Source organism: Talpa europaea (genome assembly GCF_964194135.1).
Source record: "Talpa europaea genome assembly, chromosome: 2".
NCBI lineage: Eukaryota > Metazoa > Chordata > Mammalia > Eulipotyphla > Talpidae > Talpa > Talpa europaea.
Window position 1 is genome coordinate 63,774,136 of NC_140068.1, and position 18,260 is coordinate 63,792,395.

At 35.8% G+C, this 18,260-nt stretch overlaps 1 protein-coding gene across 2 annotated transcripts in view; it reads right to left on the reverse strand.

Annotated features, from left to right (window-relative positions):
• Positions 1 to 18,260, reverse strand: part of TTK (TTK protein kinase) — a gene marked incomplete at both ends in the record, with an annotated part of 35,716 nt that overhangs the window by 8,556 nt on the left and 8,900 nt on the right. The window contains 6 exons of one of the 2 annotated variants that reach the window (XM_084259589.1): positions 5,960 to 6,049; positions 6,965 to 7,091; positions 8,668 to 8,801; positions 15,293 to 15,438; positions 15,846 to 15,966; positions 16,975 to 17,062. In XM_084259589.1, coding sequence (XP_084115715.1) covers positions 5,960 to 6,049; positions 6,965 to 7,091; positions 8,668 to 8,801; positions 15,293 to 15,438; positions 15,846 to 15,966; positions 16,975 to 17,062 — 706 coding nt within the window. Of the gene's footprint in view, positions 1 to 5,959; positions 6,050 to 6,964; positions 7,092 to 8,667; positions 8,805 to 15,292; positions 15,439 to 15,845; positions 15,967 to 16,974; positions 17,063 to 18,260 lie in introns of both variants that reach the window. The other variant, XM_084259588.1, reaches the window with a different exon arrangement.

Below are 18,260 nucleotides of genomic sequence, written 5' to 3' on the forward strand. Positions count from 1 at the left end.
CATTCATGTGGTGAAAAATATTTAAAAAAAAATGTTCTAATTATAAGCTACCAGTATATTCAGTTGTATCAAGTAGACTAGGTCCAATTTTCAAAGTCAAGTTGATAGCAAGATGTTCCTATAAGCATGTTGTCAGGATCTCTATGGTCCAGGTCAAATTATGATAGTTAACTTCTAAGCAATGATAGGGAAAATAATACATACAAAAAAGTGGAAAACACAGCTAATGTATCTAACTTTTAGCAAACATGCAATAGGATAGGGCTTCAAAAATGCAAGATTTCAAAGCCAAATTATATGCACTTATTTTTTTTGACACACTGAAATAAAACACCATTTATTTAAAAGCCATTTGGTCTTGACTACCCAGCAGATACTGGCAAGGAATAAGAAAGAGCCAAGGAGAATGAAAGGTTTATGCATTGCAAATGATCTAAGGAGAATCTATCAGGTTGTTAGGTACAGTATTAGTTACTTTAAAAATTTTTATTTTTAAAGATTTATTTATTGGGCCTCCCCGGTGGCGCAGTGGTTGAGCGCTGGGTTGCGAAGCTGCCCGCGGCCTCTGCGGCGCCGGTTCGATCCCCGGCTGCTCCCCGGCCACTGGAGGAGGATCCCACATGGTGCGCTGACCTCTCCTGCCACCCGCTGCTCCCCTCAGCAGTGTACTTCAGTCCTTCTGCCTGCTCTGCTCCCCACTCTGGCTCTGGTGAATTCTCTCACCCTCCCGCGCCTCTGACTACCCAGTGCATGTATAAACAAAAAAAAAAAAAAAAAAAAAAAAATTATTTATTTATGTATACAAGAGCTGGAGTACAGGCCAGAGGTGTGGGGGGATGAGAAGATTTACCAGAGACAGAGTAGAGACAGGCAGATTGACCAAAGTATGCTGCTGAGGGGAGCAGCAGGCGAGTCAGGAGAGGTCTGCTGCGCCATGTGGGTTGCTCCCTGGCCAGGGATCGAACTCATGCTGCAGTGGCTGTGGATAGCCTCATAGGTTGCGTCTTAATTCCTTGCACCACCAGGGAGGCCCTACTTTAAAAATTTTAAATACAAAGCTATAACAAGGAATTATTGCATTTACTTGTACACACAGCAAATTGGAGGAGGAAGGGTGTAAAATAGTGATAGGGCAGGAGGCAGCAGAAAATATCAAGGAAAGAGACGAAATTTTAATATAGCATAAAACCATTTTATATAAGTGAAAAATACCTTACCAATTTTAGAGAACTGAAAGGATCCACCATTTCATTTTAATACAATTAAAATGTTGTTAGTAGTACCTACCACACAGGGTTGGAAAGATGACTGAGATTGTTTGGAATGCTGAAAATGCTAGCTACTATGCTTAAAGACAATTGGGACAGAATAAGGTATATATCTTCAAACATATTAAAATTCTCAGGCATTTCAGAAAAACGATTTACAGCATATTTAAATAAAATAATACAAACTCAAAACTTCTGAGCAAATGAAAACTTTTAAATCAACTTTTTGCATGTATCTATTTTTACTTCTTATTGTCTCTGCTCTGGGTAATACTCTTGCAGCACATGATGAGCTGCATTAGGCAGCCCTTATTTCCATTTCACACAGTAAGTGTCAGATTCATAATCTCTCAGTTTTAGTATGTTAGTGAAAGAACTAAGATCAGTTTCTTCACCATATCTATTAGCCCCATGACTCTTCTAAATGCTCGAAAAACAGTGTAAGTTAATCATTGTTTAAACACTAGAATAGACAGAATGTAGTGTTAGTTTCATAAAGCATATTACCCTCTGCATTAAGAAAATATAGGTTAGTTCCAGCTTTATCACTTGGCCCTTGACTTAAGTAAGCTTACACCTTCATTACACTCCAAAGAAAAATTGTGTAATTTTTACTTTGTAAGATTTTTCTACATTCAGAGAAAAGGGAACCCTTCTACACTGCTGGTGGGAAGAAAGCAAGCTGGTCTGGCCGTTGTGGAAAGCAGTACAAAGATATTTCAAAACATTAAATACGGACCTGCCATTTGACCCAGTAATTCCAATTCTAGGCATCTACCAAGAAAGTTCAAAAACACTAATTTGAAAGGAAACTTGCACTTCCACTATTGTGGCACTACATATACTATAGCTAAACTACGGAAACAACCTAAGTGCTCCAGTACAAATGAGTGAATGAAGATGATGTGGTTATATACACAGTGGAATACTACTCAGCAAACAAAAAAGATAAACTCGTGCCATTTGCAGCAACATGGATGGAGCTTGAAAGGATAATGCTAAACAAAATAAGTCCGAAATAGAAAGATAAATACTAGATGGTAGAACTAATACGCGGACTATAAAGTAAATTAATAGCCAGTTGATAGCTGACTATAGAACTGAAACATCAAGGGAGGAGGGAGAAAGGAGAGGGAAGAACAAAGAGGGAAGAAAGCACAATAGTCTATATTTGGGGAGTATGGTTTTGTTAGTGATGGTGCACTATGATAATCCCTGATAGGGTTACCCCAATATTACCTCAGTTAAAAATAAAGGGAAAAAAAAAAAGATTATTTTATATCCACTGAAAATATGCCACTAAATATCTCACCTTAAACTAAATAACTAATAAGCAATACATTTACCAAAAAATTTCTTTTAAGCAATAAAATCAGGTAATTCTTCTAATATATTGATAAAAAATAAATTTATTTTGTCCCCTTATTTCCATGTCTGAAATTTGAAGCAAGAGAAAGAACAAAAATGCATGCAGAAAACAAATTAATAGTATTGAACAACTGCTACACATGGTAAGGTACATAACGTATTTATAATAAGTTAACAAGCTAGTCTTAAGAAAGTCTAGTATTTGTTAACTGGTTAAGAAATTGTAATAAAACTTAAAATGAGTCCATCAAGCTTTGCTTCATGTATCACCCTTGACAATATATAATATAGCAAAACAGATGAGAAGGGACAGTTCATTAATTAACATATATTTCAGTCTTTGTCATGTCCTAGGCACCATTCTAGATAATGCAGCAAAAATCCTGATGGAACTACATTCAGCTGCAGGGGGACACAAACAAGAAATCAAGTAAGCCAATTATAGAACATACTAGAAGGTGAGCAAAGGAGAAAAACAAAGCATGAAAAGTAGACTGGAGTGCATCAGCAAGCAAAAGTGGGAGTTGCAGTTTTAAAGAGTGGTCAAGAAAAAGGCTTGGGCAAAGATGTGAGGCTATCTGGTTGAAAACTGAATATTACGTTAAAGCAGACCAGGAGTGCAAAGATTGAGTCAATGAGACTACTTAGAAGGCTACTGTAATAATCTAGGTGAAAAGAAAATAATGTTTTAACCAAAGTGGTAATAGTGGAGGTGGAGAAATAGTTAAGATTCTGGACAAACTCTGAAGTAGAACCAACAAGATTTGCTGATTAGCTGAATGTGTAGGAGTAAATTGCATCAATGATGACTCCAGGGTTTTTGGGCTAACAACTGGAGAATGGAGCTGCCATTTACTGAAATGGGAAAGACTATAGAGCAAAAAGACACATTTGGCATATAATAAATTTTAAGTATATGGTAGACACCCAAGAAGAGATGCTGAGCAGTCAAATATGCAAGCCTAAGTATACAAGCCTAAAATTCAAGGAAGAGTTCTGAGCTGGAGCATATGCTTGAACACCGTCAACATATACATGGTATTTAAAATCATGAGACTGAAAAAACACTAAGAGTAAGTTCAGAGAGAAAAGGTCAAGTATGAGCCTTGTGGTCTTAAAACAGTGAGGTCAGGGACATATTAGAATACTGAAAAGACAGTTGGATAGTAAAAAATTGAGAAAAGCTAAATTGGGGGGGGGGAATTTTTCAATGAAAAAAGGATAATTAAGTGTCCTAAATGCTAAATAACCCAAAATTGAAGCTAAGAATTAGATATTACAAAAACACGGAGGTCACTGGTAATCTTGACAACAATGTTTTGTTGAATAAAGGTAAAAATCTGATTTAAGTGGATTAAGAAAACAGAATAGGATTTCTTTTGAGATATCTTCCATGCAGAAAACGACAACCATTTAAAACTAGACCTTTGCACTAGCATATCACTCGGATGTCCCCTCTCAGGAGACATTGCAATTTATTAGTGATTACAGGGAATTGAGTTATTTCAACGCAACTTTTTGAGACATGCATGTTTCCCTCAAGTTTTATCTTGAAATGGCACAAGAAATTAAATCAAAATACCGTAAAATTACTAAGATATATACAAGAAATGTCAGCGGGTTTTGTGTCGGACGAGAACGTGAGATGCGTGCTCACGACGGTCCGAGCACTTCGCGAGGCCACTTGAAAAGAGCGATAAGGGGAGTTTGTAGAAGAAAGGTCGGTTTTCGAACATAGCGCGCACTGTATAGTGTGATATGTAATTACAAATAAACAAGTCTACATCTGGAGGAAAAGATTTTCAAAGCTGAGCTCATTTTGGTTTGAAGCTTCGAGCAGTGCACATAGATCTAACGAGAAAATCGGAAAAGTGATTCTTTTCTTAGTGAATAAATTGTTTGGTGAAAGCTATTTTGGTAAATATCATCTTGTCAGTTAGTAATAACAATTAGAAATTTTCAACCCATGCATTTATTCATATTTTTTATTAGAACAATGGCAAAGCGTCCAACAACGAATGAGTCTCATGACACAAGTAGTAGTGAAGATGAGCTCCAGATAGACCTCTATACAGCCATGTCAAACATGCACTAATCAGCCTGCAATGCATATTGGGGAGTGTTACAAAACTTATCATACTGTACAAAATTATAAACAATAAAATATTGGTTTTTTTTGCAAATATACATTCCTTGATGTCACCCAATTCATATAAGTCCAATATCATTATAATACGTTACTTGGTTCCAAAATTATACTAACCCTTTGCACTCCGAACCATTTTACGATATTTTGATTTAATTTCTTGTGCCATTTCAAGATAAAACTTCAGGGAAACATGCATGTCTCAAAAAGTTGCGTTGAAATAACCTCAATTCCCCGTAATCACTAATAAATTGCAATGTCCCCTGAGAGGGGACATCCGAGTGATATGCTAGAATTCCAATGTCCCCTGAGAGGGGACAGCGGAGTGCAAAGGGCTAAATAATACGAGGGTCTGTAAATGCACGTTTCCGCCACAAAGTAGCGTCGAATACCTGGTAGCCAATGTCCAGAATGGTTCGGAGTGCAAAGGGCTAGAATTAGACAAATTTAGGAAATGATTTATTCCAATTCCAAAAATTAACTTATTACTAGGTTTTGAAAAATGCAAACCAAAATCCACTGTTCAAAAATTTTGTTGAATCATCCAAAGCATATTAGTTATATTACTTGCATCAGGGTATGACTTTTAGTAACATTCATTTATGGTAATACATGGCTATTATTTGCCACCCTCAAGTCAATGTTAATGTTAGAGAAGAAATCTGGAAAAATAGGAATTTGGAGGGAAGAGGAAGAAACTGGAATTAAGAGACTGGTCTAAAGAGATATGTCCTGGGGCCATCACCGGTGGCGCAAGGGGTTAAGATGCAGCATTGTGAAACTATCTGCAGCCACTGCAGCATGAGTTCAATTCCTGGCCAGGGAGCGACCCACATGGCCCAGCAGACCTCTCCTGACTCGCCCACTGCTCCCCTCAACAGTGTGTTTCAGTCAATCCTCCTGTTCTGTTCCCTACTGTGTCTCTGGCGAATCCTCTCACCCCTATACCTCTGGCATGTACCCCAGTTGTTGTATGCATTAAAGAGAGAGAGAGAGAGAGAGAGAGAGAGAGAGAGAGATGTCATTAGGTGGGAAGAGATGGGAGCAGGGAATGAGAAGGATTTTTCCCTTTACACCCAGTATGGGTCCCTAGAAGTTAAGAAAAAGGACCCTGAAAAGGTAAAAAAAACAAAGAGAGAAAAGAGAAAAATATTTCTTTCATATTTTATACACTTACCTTACTTGAACCTCCACTTCCTATCTGCTTCAGTATGGAGTAAATTCTTCCTTTAACTGAAATGCACTCATTTGTTGAAGATGTTGAAATCTGAAATATATAGAAATTCAAAGATTAAAAGAACGTGCCTGAGAAACTAGTATAGTGAAACATTTCTAATTTTGAAATTATCTTAAATCTTTAAATTGTATGCTTTGGTCAAAGAAATAAATTTAATAAATAGATAACCCTTGCAACTCACCTTTACTTAACATATAAATAGAAAATTTAAGGCAAAAAAACCCACTTATGTATACAAACTCATAAGCTATCACTTTTCTCCTTTCTTATTCTTTTTTCTTACACAAACCTCTTTACTTACATACATTAATATATAAACACACAACTATATCTATATTCTTTTTTCTCATTTAGTATTACACTACAAAGAAAAAAGTGTGCTAATGTGCTATGAGCTCCAGAGCCAATTAGACAAATGCTGGATGATGGTCAACAAGTTACTTCAGCATCTTTCATAGCCAATTTTCAAGTGATATACTATGATCCCTTCTTCCTTTCTCTTATGCTGGAGTTTTCTCTAGACTTATAACTCCTTTGAAGATGGAATGCTGTGAGAGGGCTTATCCTGAACTATGAAAGAACCTGAAGACACAAAGAGCACCTGATTACCTAATTAATACCAGGCTGAAACAAGGTCTAACTAAACATCAATTTAAGATCCCAAATGATAGAATCTCTTATGCAATCTTCTACCTTATATAAAAAGGTAAGGATTCTAATTCCTTTAATCTCTAGGTTGAAAGATACTGTTGAGTCATGACATATATTTTCTGTAAGAAATCACCAGAATTTAAGAACTAATCTCTTAAAATCACAAGGCATCCTTACGATGACATTGAAACAAGAGTTTTGCTTCATAGGACTAAGAATGTACAAGTCCTTAAGACCTTTCCTAGAAAAATAAAATCTTTAAAACTGATAACATATATCATTATAAATATTACAAACCTGTACATTTTGAAGTGGAGTAGTGAGTATTTGCTGCTGCTGCTGGAAATAGGCAAGTTGGCTATAAGGTGTAGATAACTGACAAGCAGGTGGAAACTCATTCTTTACAACAGGAGTTCTAAAACTAGGAAAAGATTATTTTTAACTTAAAACATTAAAATTTAAGAAACAGGAATCTAATTCAGTTTTTATGTGATTTTAAAAGGAGAATAAAAAATGTGTCAAATAAACAGAATCAAAGTTAGTTTTAAGAATATACTGAATTATTTATTCTAGATACGCTATCACAAGAAATTTCATGTGGGGAATTTTTTCTGAAAATAAACTTTTGTCTCTAGACAAGAAGTCCTTAATAAATAAGATGACATTTAATATATGAAGATGGGGTTATTTTATAAGAATTTAGCCAAAGTCAGCTTACAGCTGATTATAATAGATTTTATGAGTACTTTGTACAAATAATGTTCTATGTCAGCATGCTAACAGTATCTGAAAGAAAATTAAATCAGAGGAGTTTGGTTTTTGACCTAAAAGCTATTTAGTCCACATCTGTGCATTGCTTTGTTTATTTCCTATTTTATTCTCAATACCTATCAAGGAGTTTCACAACTGCTTACTGACAATAAATAACCTAATTTCAGAAGAAATAATTACATCACTATTCAGTTAGCAGTCACCCTTTAAACTTTTCTAACTTGGTGGTGCAGGGGTTAAAGTCTCAGCGCTATCAAGCTACCGCTACTGCCAGCCACTGCTGCATAAGTTAGATCCCCAGCCACACAGCACAGCAGACCTCTCCTGACTTGCCCGTTGCTTCCCTCAGCAGTGCATTTCAGTAAATCCGCCTGTTCTGCTTGCTACCCACTCTGTCTCTAGTGAATTCTCTCATCTCCCCCACCTCCCAACCTCTGGCCTACATCCCAGTTCTTGTATGCAGAAGTAAAAAAAAAATTTTTTTTTAAACTTTTCTAAGTATAATGAAATGGGATAATATATAGCAAAATTCCATTAATTAGGGGTGAGACTAGATTATACAACCTCTACAGCCAGTTTTAATTAAGATTAAGGCTTACAATTGGGAAAATAAAAAAGCAAAAAAATATTATCAACTAAAGTTATCCTGTAAGACAAGAATATATTGAAAATAAATCACTAGCTAAAGAATATGATGTGCCACATCCCTTTATTTCCTTTCTTTGAAATGTCACTAATTTGCTTTTGCAATATCTCCTTTGTTTCCTATCAATCAGCATCAATTAAACAATTTCTTCACTCATCCACTCAAGTCTTAAAAATTCACAGAACTTTGTGACAAGCAATCTTTTTGAAAAATTCTCACTTTCCAATTAACAGCAACTTTGCTATAAAAAGTATCTACACTACATTTGCTCTAAGAATGCTAACCTTTAAAATATCTCTCAATTTCAGAGGTATCCACGTGGCAATGCAAGTTTTACATGCTTACAGTATTTACAGATTATAGGTAGAGATTATAATATGACAGACTTTTACAGTGAGAATATATTGTTGCCTCCTTCCCTTCCTCTTCTACAGATTTAAAAAAAAAAAAAAAGCTTATGCTAAGGAAAATAGTAAGAATTTGGAAAATCTTTAAAGTAACAGAGGCGGATTCATCTTCAGATTTATATAATCCATCACCCCTCCCACCAAAATCCATGTGAACAACTAAAAGTAATTACCAGCTCATGTAATCATCTAAGCCACTGCTGCTGGGTGTCTTACAAATAGATTTTGGGTCAATCCATTTAGGTGCTGTTACTGGTGGTGACTGCTTTGACACTGAAAAGGCAGGTTGCTCAAAAGTGGTTTGTTTTTGCTAAATCAAAATAAAAAACAGCAGTTGCCACTTGATCAATGGTTTACAACAATATAAATTCACCAGACAATAAAGATATGAAATACAAAAACATGTGACAATAAGGCAGAGTATTGCAGACTTTCAATTAACTTATAAGCATAGGTCTTTTACTCTAAATTCTGAAGAGCATTATACTTTGCTCAAAGGATTACAACTAGAGGGAAGGTACACAGGATCTAATGTCCTCTCCCATCAGGGATATTATTACTAATATTGAACTTTTACAATCCAAAGAAGTAATCTGTACTTCTGAAAACTAGTCTTTCTTTAATTAGTAAAATCAAATTTCCCATTTTTAAGTTGGGGAAAATGGCTAACTACAAATTATTTAGCAAAATTTAAAATGGCAAATACCTATCCAGTGTTCTCCTTAATGAGAGACACAGAACTCGTAGAATTTATCTCATACAAATGCTAACGAATGATGAAGGAACAGTCTCTTACAGATTATAGCCTGCTGAATGAATCCTGCCTGCTACTTGTTTTTACCTGTAAATAAAGTTTTAATGGAACAAAGCCATGTCCATTTATTTACCTACTGTCTACAGGTGCCTCTATAAATATTGGTAGAGGTGAGTAGTTGCAACAGGGACCATCTGACCTGCAAAGTCCACTAATCTTTTACAGAAAGTTTGCCAACACTTGCTGTGCAGCATCTCAACCAAATAGAGAATCACATTTTGCTTTTTAATTCTGTTAGTTACTGAGCACTCACTATTGTCTAAGGAGGCTTATTTCAATTTGGGGGTAGCTTAAGTCATTAGGAAATATTTGCAGGCTTTCAGGTTTTATCAGTTTCTCTGTTGTAATTTCAACCCACTGGCTCACATTATGCTCTCAAGAACCACAGTGGACAAATCTATTCTAATTTCTACATTTCAGTGTTGTAAGTTTTTGAAGACCACTAAGTATTACATCTTGTTTCCTAGATAAATTTTTCATCTTTAAAGATTTCTTCATGTATAATTTTGGATTAGTGGTCAGGATGGCACTGACAAACTATTGTAGTATGATTATTTTTAAGCAAGAAGAGGGGAAATGGCATGCTTGTATGTGAAATTTGAGAGATCACAACTGACATTGTAGGAATGAGTGGCTAAGGTAAAAAGAAGGAAATAAAGGAGAAGTTAGGAATTTGGAGAACAGATATAGGACTACTGATATATAGGGGTGTAGAAGTCAACAAAAAAAAAAGCAGTTGTTGGGTTAAAGTAAAAAGAAGTGATCCAGAGCCTATTATCTTTAAGGAATGATGGGAAATCACTAGGATCTTCTGAGATGATAGCAATGCGCAAGGAACAGAATGATCTATCCATAAAGAATGTCTTCTCTTTTGTAAGAGAAGAATGGTCTGATTATAGCAATGGGGCCCTTGCAGCTTTAAGGAGAGATATGAGACAAAAACAACCTCCACTTGAGAGAGCTGCTGGAGAAGCAGGGACTTCAGGAAACCACCTAGTTTATTCCTCATTCTGTTTTTCTTAAGCATACTATTCATGGTTTTGGTATATTCCCAAGAGTGCACAACCACTGCCACCAATTAATTACAGAACATTTTCACCATTCTAAAAAGAAATTCTGTGTTCACTCCCTATTCCCCAGTACTTCTAGCTCTGGTAACCACTAAATTACTTTCTGTCTCTGTGTATTTGCTTATTCTGTCATTTCTTAAGAACAGATCACTTTAATACATGGCCTTTTGTGACAGGATTTTTTTACTTAACGTATTTTCAAGGTTCATTCATGTTGTAGCATTCATTAGTACTTTATATTGTTGAGTAATAAAATGAAATAATGAAATTAGTCTACATTTTGTTCACCCAACAGCTGATGGTTATTTGGGTTACGTCTATACTTTGGCAATTATTAATACTTTCCTATGAATATTCTTGTACAAGTTTTTGTGTGGATATATAATTTTCTTTTCTTTCTTTCTTTCTTTTTTTTTTAATAGAGGCATGCTTTATTTATTTGTTTGCTGGTTTGTTTTGTTTGTTTTGTTTATACATGCACTGGGTACAGTCAGAAGCGCGGGAGGGTGAGAGAATTCACCAGAGCCAGAGCGGGGAGCAGAGCAGGCAGAAGGACCGAAGTATACTGCTGAGAGGAGCAGCGGGCTGCAGGAGAGGTCTGCGCGCCATGTGGGACCCTCCTCCGGTGGCCGGGGAGCAGCCGGGGATCGAACCGGCGCCGCAGAGGCCGCGGGCAGCTTCGCAACCCAGCGCTCAACCGCTGCGCCACCGGGGAGGCCCTGGATATATAATTTTCTTAAGTATATACCTGGGAAAAGTATTGTTGGATCAGACGTTAACTCTATGTTAACTCATGTTCCTTTTAAGGAATTGTCATACATTTTCCAAATGACAGCACCGTTTATGTTCTCACCAAGAGTATGTTAAAGACTGCAATTTATCCACACCCACACCAACACTTGCTATTGTCTCTTTTCAATTAGGGCCACCTTAGTCGATTTGAAGTGATCGCTCATTACGGTTTGATTTGCATTTTTCCTAATGAAAAAATATTGAGTCTCCTTATTATCCTATTGGTTTACAGGTTTCAAGAGATGTTGCTTAGTGTGATCCACTATTCAATCTGTCAGGAAATATTCTTCTATCTAACATTTGTTGATCTACTTTACTACTTAGATCAGTGGTTCGCAAAGAAAAATCCAGGAAGAGCAGGGAGACAAGGCTCCCCAAGATACTTTCAGGGAGTCTGAGTGGTCAAAACTATTCATAGACTGAAAAAAATTGCCTTTTTTGTTTTCTTTCATGAGTATATAATGGAGTTTCCCTAAGACGTGAAGACACAATGAAATAGACTAAACATAAAAGCAGACCAAAAACAGGGCCTCCCCGGTTGCGCAGGCAGTTGACCGCCGCAATGTGAAGCTGTCCGCAGCCTCTGCAGCACAGGTTCGATTCCCGGCCAGCGGGCGAGGAGCCCACATGGCGCAGCAGCCCTCTCCTGTCTTGCCTGCTGCTCCCCTCAGCAGTGTATTTCATCATTCTGCCTGTTCACCAGCTCTGTCTCTGGTGAATCCTCTCACCCTCCCGTGTATCTGGCCTGTGCCCTGGTTCTTGTATAAATAAATAAATAAATAAATCTTTAACAACAGCAAAAAAAAAAAAAAAAAAAAGCAGACCAAAAATAAAATAAAGCACACTTTTCAGTTAAGCCAACCATTAAAGATTTGTAAAATTAAAAATCAATGACAATCTTCTTATTGAAATTATATTGCAACTTTTTATCATAGAGAATGCCACTCTCACCACTCTCATTCAACACAGTATTAGAAGTTGTAGCCAGAGCAATCAGCCACAAGAAAAAAATATTAGGCACGCAAAATTGGAAAATAAGAAATAAAACTGTCACTACATGGATTTAACATGATAATATACATGGGAAATCCTAAAGACTTCACTAAAAACAAGTTAAAACTAGTAAACAGATTTAGTAATTGCAGGAAACAAAATCAATATACAAAAATTTGATGTACTTACATACAAAGAATAAACTGCCAAAAAGAAAAATTAAGAAAACATTTATAGTAACAATCACATCAAAAAGAACAGCATACCTACGAATAAGTTAAGTAAGGTAGTAAAAGAGGTATATACTCACTATAAGACACTGAAAAAGTGAAGACACAAATAGTAGACACAAATGTTTATATACTAGAAAAATGTTGTTAAAATGTCAACAGTACAGAAGAATTTTATAGAAGTAGAAAAAACCTTAAAATTTGCATGGAACATGTAAAAGATAAGAAACAGTTAAACCTGGGGCAGCAGGTTTCATGATTTCAAATTGTATTACAAAAACAATAGTAGTCAAAACAAAATGGTACCAGGAGAAAAACAAAAACATCGCTCACGAAAACAGAATAGATAAGCCTAGACATATATATTCAATTAATTTAATGACAAAGGAACCAAGAACGGAGGACAGCATCTTCAATAAATGGAATTAATCATTAGCCATATACAAAGTAACCAAATTAGACTACCTTACAATATACACAAAAATAGACTCAAAATGGTTTAAAGAGTTAAAGACTGAAACTACAAATCTCATAGAAGAAAACAGAGGTTTAACTTCTTGATATTTAACTTCGTGAATTTTTTGGATCTGATATCAAAAAATTGATATCAACAGAATCAATTAGCAATGGCAGCAAAAATAAAGGGGGGCTACATCAAAAAGATACTGCACATAAGAGACTCACAAAATGAAAAGGCAACCTACTGAATGAAAGATAAATGTACATCCGTACAGAAGACAAAGGGTTAATATTAAAAATTTTATAAAACTTACAAAGGGCCAGACAAAGACAAACATTAAAATCAACCCTTGAAAGCAGGCCGCACATCTGAGATATTCAGAGGAGGAGGAAGAGGCCAGGGAACTAGCACAGTGAGCTATGATGGAGGACTATGGGTGCTTTGGTGGTAGGAGTGCTACAGTGACTGCACCTGAGGGTGTACATACTGTCAAAACACTAACAAGAATGTAAAACAATGGTACATTGAAAAGAAATAACTGACAGAAGACCTGAATAAACATTCTTCTAAAGACATACAGATGGCCACCTGGCACATGTAAAGATGCTCTGGGCAATGCAAATCAAAACCACCTGAGATATCACCTCACACCTGTTAGAACTATTATTAAAAAGAAGTGTTGGTAATAATGTAGAGAAAAAAGAACCCTTATGTACCATTGGTGTGTAAATCAGGCAGCCACCATGAAAAACAGTATAGATTTTGCTCAAAAGATTAAAAAATAGAACTACCATATGATCCAGTCTTTCTACTTCCTACCTAAAGAAAACAAAAACACTAACTTAAAAAGACGTATTTACCCCATGTTCAGCATTATTTACAATAGCTGCCATTATTTACAAGAGTTAAAATATAGAAACAACTTGAGTATCCAATGATGTAGAAAATATACATAAATACACAATGGGATATATTTCAGCCATAAAAAACAAAAATTTTGCCATTTGTTGAATGGATGGACATGAGGAAATAAACCAGATACTGAAAGACAAATACTGCATATTTTCACTTATTTGTGGAATCTTACCAAAAAATCCAGTAAGCTCATAGATACAGAGAATAGACTGGTGGTTACCAAAGACAGGTATGGCAAAATGGATTAAGGGGATATAAACTCCCAGTTACAAAATAAGTAAGTCATGGGGATGAGATGGATAGCATGGTGATTATAGTTAATAATACTATTTTGAAATAGTTAATAATACTATTTTGCATATTTTAAAATTACTAAAAGAGTAGATGTTAAAAGTTCTCACTACAAGAAAACCTTACAGCTATATACACAGATGAATGTTAAGTAGACTTATTGTAGTTATCATTTCACAATATACAGATATTAAATCATGTTGCACACCTGAAACTAATAAAACATGTCAATTACACATCAATTAAACAAAAAAATATTTATTTTTATAAGTGTATCTATGTTCATGTTTTAGGTTTATTATTTTTAATAAATTAGTATTTTAAAACATTTCTTGTTGTGCTCGCTTCGGCAGCACATATATTAAAACATTTCTTGGATTTACTTTCTAATACAGTAAATAGTGATATACTTAACCTACACTGGGGCCTTGGAAATTAAGAATGTAAAAGGTAGGTGGGGTTCCAAGGGGTTAAGACGCAACCTACGAAGCTATCCACAGCCACTGCAGCACAAGTTCCATCCCCGGCCAGGGAGCTACCCACATGGCACAGCAGACCTCTCCTGTCTCGCCCGCTGCTCCCCTCAGCAGTGTATTTCAGTCAGTCTGCCTGTTCCGTTCCCCTCTCTGTCTCTGCTGAATCCTCTCATCCCCCACACCTCTGGCCTGTACCCCGGTTCTAGTATGCATAAATAAATAAATCTTTAAAAGTAAAAAAAAAAAAAAAATGAGAGAGAGAAGAGCTCGGCTATGGACTACACATATATACATATAGGTATGCCTCTTTAGTAGTCTACCAGATTCATTCCTTCTGAAATGGTCCTTAGTCGCAAGGAATAATCATTCAACCAATTATAAATTCATAGCCATGTCTAGCCTACATTTCTTTATTTTATCCATGAGGATGTGAATAGGAAATTGTTAAATGATTTGGTACAACATTGCAGTAGCTCAGAGGTGAGCATATTGTTTTCTGTAAAAAGCAAGACAGCAAACATTTAGGGTTTTTAGGCCAGACAGTCTCAGTTGCAACTACTCAACTTTGTTGTTAAACAACTTAGAAAACGGCCATTGATAATCTAGAAACACAACTGAAAACAGAAAAAAATTCAGCTTGACATTTATTCTTCTGAAGCTATGACACCACTGATCAGTGTTTTGTGAATATTAAAAAACATCACTCAGGTAAACTATTTTAGCACATTATAAACAATGACAGTGTTACATTTGTTACCTCTGAATCAAGTTTTCGGGTTGCCTCTGGAATCTGCCACTGATTTAAAGACGCAGCAGGATTCTGGTTTACACATTCTGACTTCTTAGACTGCCAATGCTTCTGGTTACTTTCTAGAACCTTTGGTTCTTCGTTTTCTTTAGTCTCTGAAATTTTATTTGTTGCTATTACCAAAAGGTAAGGATATTTATTTTATTTATATGGCTCTTGTGACACTCTTTACCTTCTAGCCAGCAATGTATTTATCTGTATATCTCCCATACTGTAAAATCAAATGTTTGATAAAAGAGAATTGTCCATTCTAGAAAGTACTTACCAAGCAAACTAAAAAAAAAAAAAAAAAAAAAAAAAACCCACCACAACAAAAAAACTCAGCTTCACTTCACTTTCTCTGCTACAGATTCAATACTTTGCATACATTATGTAATTCAACTGGAATACAAAATAAAGAGGCATAGACAATCTTAATGCAATTCTTAGGTGGCTAGTCGGCTTCACAAGCAACAAAGTGGTATTCAAAATTAAAGAAGTAAATCTCTTTTGTCACTCTTACCTTCTAATTTTGTCATAAGACTTGACTCAGTTTTATTCTTCAGGGTTACTGAGTCAGTAATTAATTCAGAACTCTTCTCATCTGACATGAGAGGTTCCTTGGAATGGATATTTTGAACAGTCTACAGGAAAGGAAAAAGAGATCAAGTAAAATAAAATCCCATAAACAGTAAAAGAAATAATTTATTTAGTGTTCAATATGCCAAAGTGTCATCTATATGAAAAGACTGCTGGGAAAATTATCTGCTATATTATATGTAGACTCATAAACTTCAAGCAAAGATTAACTTCTTGCATTATTGACTGGAACAATGGAAATGGTTAATTTGGCTGATTTGTTTTCAGAGGCCATATTATTCAATTGCTAGAATATTCACTTAAAAAGAGAGATTAGAAAATTTGAACCCAACATAAAACATGCCTCTACATTTTGTTACTGTGATTGTATTTATCACCAGAAATAACAGCATTAGCCAAAATTAAAATTTTTACAGGTCTAAGACAGCTGTTATTCTAAATCCAGAAAGTGAAAGTAAACTTTTGAAACAACTAAGTGCTATTCTCTTAATTGAGATTAGTGAAAATTATTATTCTAAAAATTACCATGAAATGGAATTACACAGAATATAAAATTGTAATGTCACTAAAACTGTCAGTATACCAGGGACTAAAACTGTGTCCTATCTTAGAAGTTCAACAAAAGTTGCTCTGCTATGTCAGGACATTGAGATTATCTAAGTTGTCACCTCTGCTCCATAATTTACTCTTTCATTTTTGTCTAAGATGCCCTGACAGATCATACAATTAAACATACCAAGAAAGAAAAGCTCGGGTGGAGGGGAATGGCTCCCCTGGCTACTACCCAGACCAACTAATATATTAAGCACATACATAGTAATTGCTGCTTCATAGTAATCCCAAGAAATTGTTGGTCTTTGCTCTGTCACCACAATCATTGAGAAACAATTTAGCACTTCTCTACCACTTCCCATTTGAGGTCCTCCATCTCTAGGGCTTCAGGAACACTTTTGGAAATACACAAACTTTAGATTCCTTCCCCCAGGAAAAAAAATCCATGGACTCTGGATCAGCAACCCTTGCTCCACATAAAGATGTAAAAATTGAAATACCTTTAAATTTCTCAATTCACTGGAATCATTTACACTTGATTTACATCCAGGCACAATCCTATCTCGGCATTCTGATCCAGAGGTCTGTCTATTATCCATAAAACAAAATGATTTTAATGTTTAATTTCTTTTCAATATATTATTTTTGAATAGTCAAAGCAACTCTGACAAAAAATAAATAAAGATGTATTAGAATCCCAGACTTGGAATTATACTACAAAAAAATAGTAATCAACAATATGATATTGGAATAGAAAAGACACAGATCAATGGAATAGAATTCAGAACCCAGAAACAAAAGCACACTTACATGGACAGTTAATTTAAAATAAAGGAGTCAAGAAGATAAAATAGAAAAAGAAAGTTTATTTAATAAGTGGTAATGGGAAAATTGGACAATTACTTGCAAAATAGTAAAACTAGAAAAAGAATAAAACTGGTTTCTACTCAGTGAAAGAAAATGCTATTAAAACAAAAAGACACCCAACCAAATGGGAGAAAATTTTAGCATATTATATATCTAAAGAAGAGCTAATATCCAAGATCTTAAAAGAACTCATGGAATTCAACAAAAAGGGAGGGGGGGGGGAAACAATCCAATCAAAAGATGGCCAGAAGAGCTGAAGAGGCACTTCTCCAAAGAAGATATACGGATGGTTAATAGGCAAATGAAAAAATGCTCATCATCATGTATCACTAGGGAAATGCATATCAAAACCACTACAAGATACCACCTCACACCTGTGAGAATGCCCCTTATCACAAAGGCCGGAAACAAGTGCTGGTGAGGGCCTGGAGAATAAGGAACCCTAGTGTGATGTTTGTGGGAAGTTTGACGAATTCAGCCTCTGTGGAAAACAGTATAGACATCACTCAAAACATTAAAAATAAGTCTATAATTTGATTCAGCAATTCCACTCCTAAGTATCTAAAGAATACAAAAACACTACATGCTCTCATATGTCCACTGCAACATCCTTTACAATAGTCAAGTTATGGAAATAACCTAAATGCCCAACAACAGATAAGCAGATTAAAAAGATGTGATCTGTGTACACAATTGAATATGACTAAACTATTAAAAAAAAAAAAAAATGAAATCGGGTCTCCCCGGTGGCGCAGCGGTTGAGCGCTGGGTTGTGAAGCTGCCCGCAGCCTCTGCAGTGCCGGTTCGATCCCCGGCTGCTCCCCGGCCACCTGAGGAGGGTCCCACATGGCGCGCAGACCTCTCCTGCCGCCCGCTGCTCCCCTCAGCAGTGTACTTCGGTCCTTCTGCCTGCTCTGCT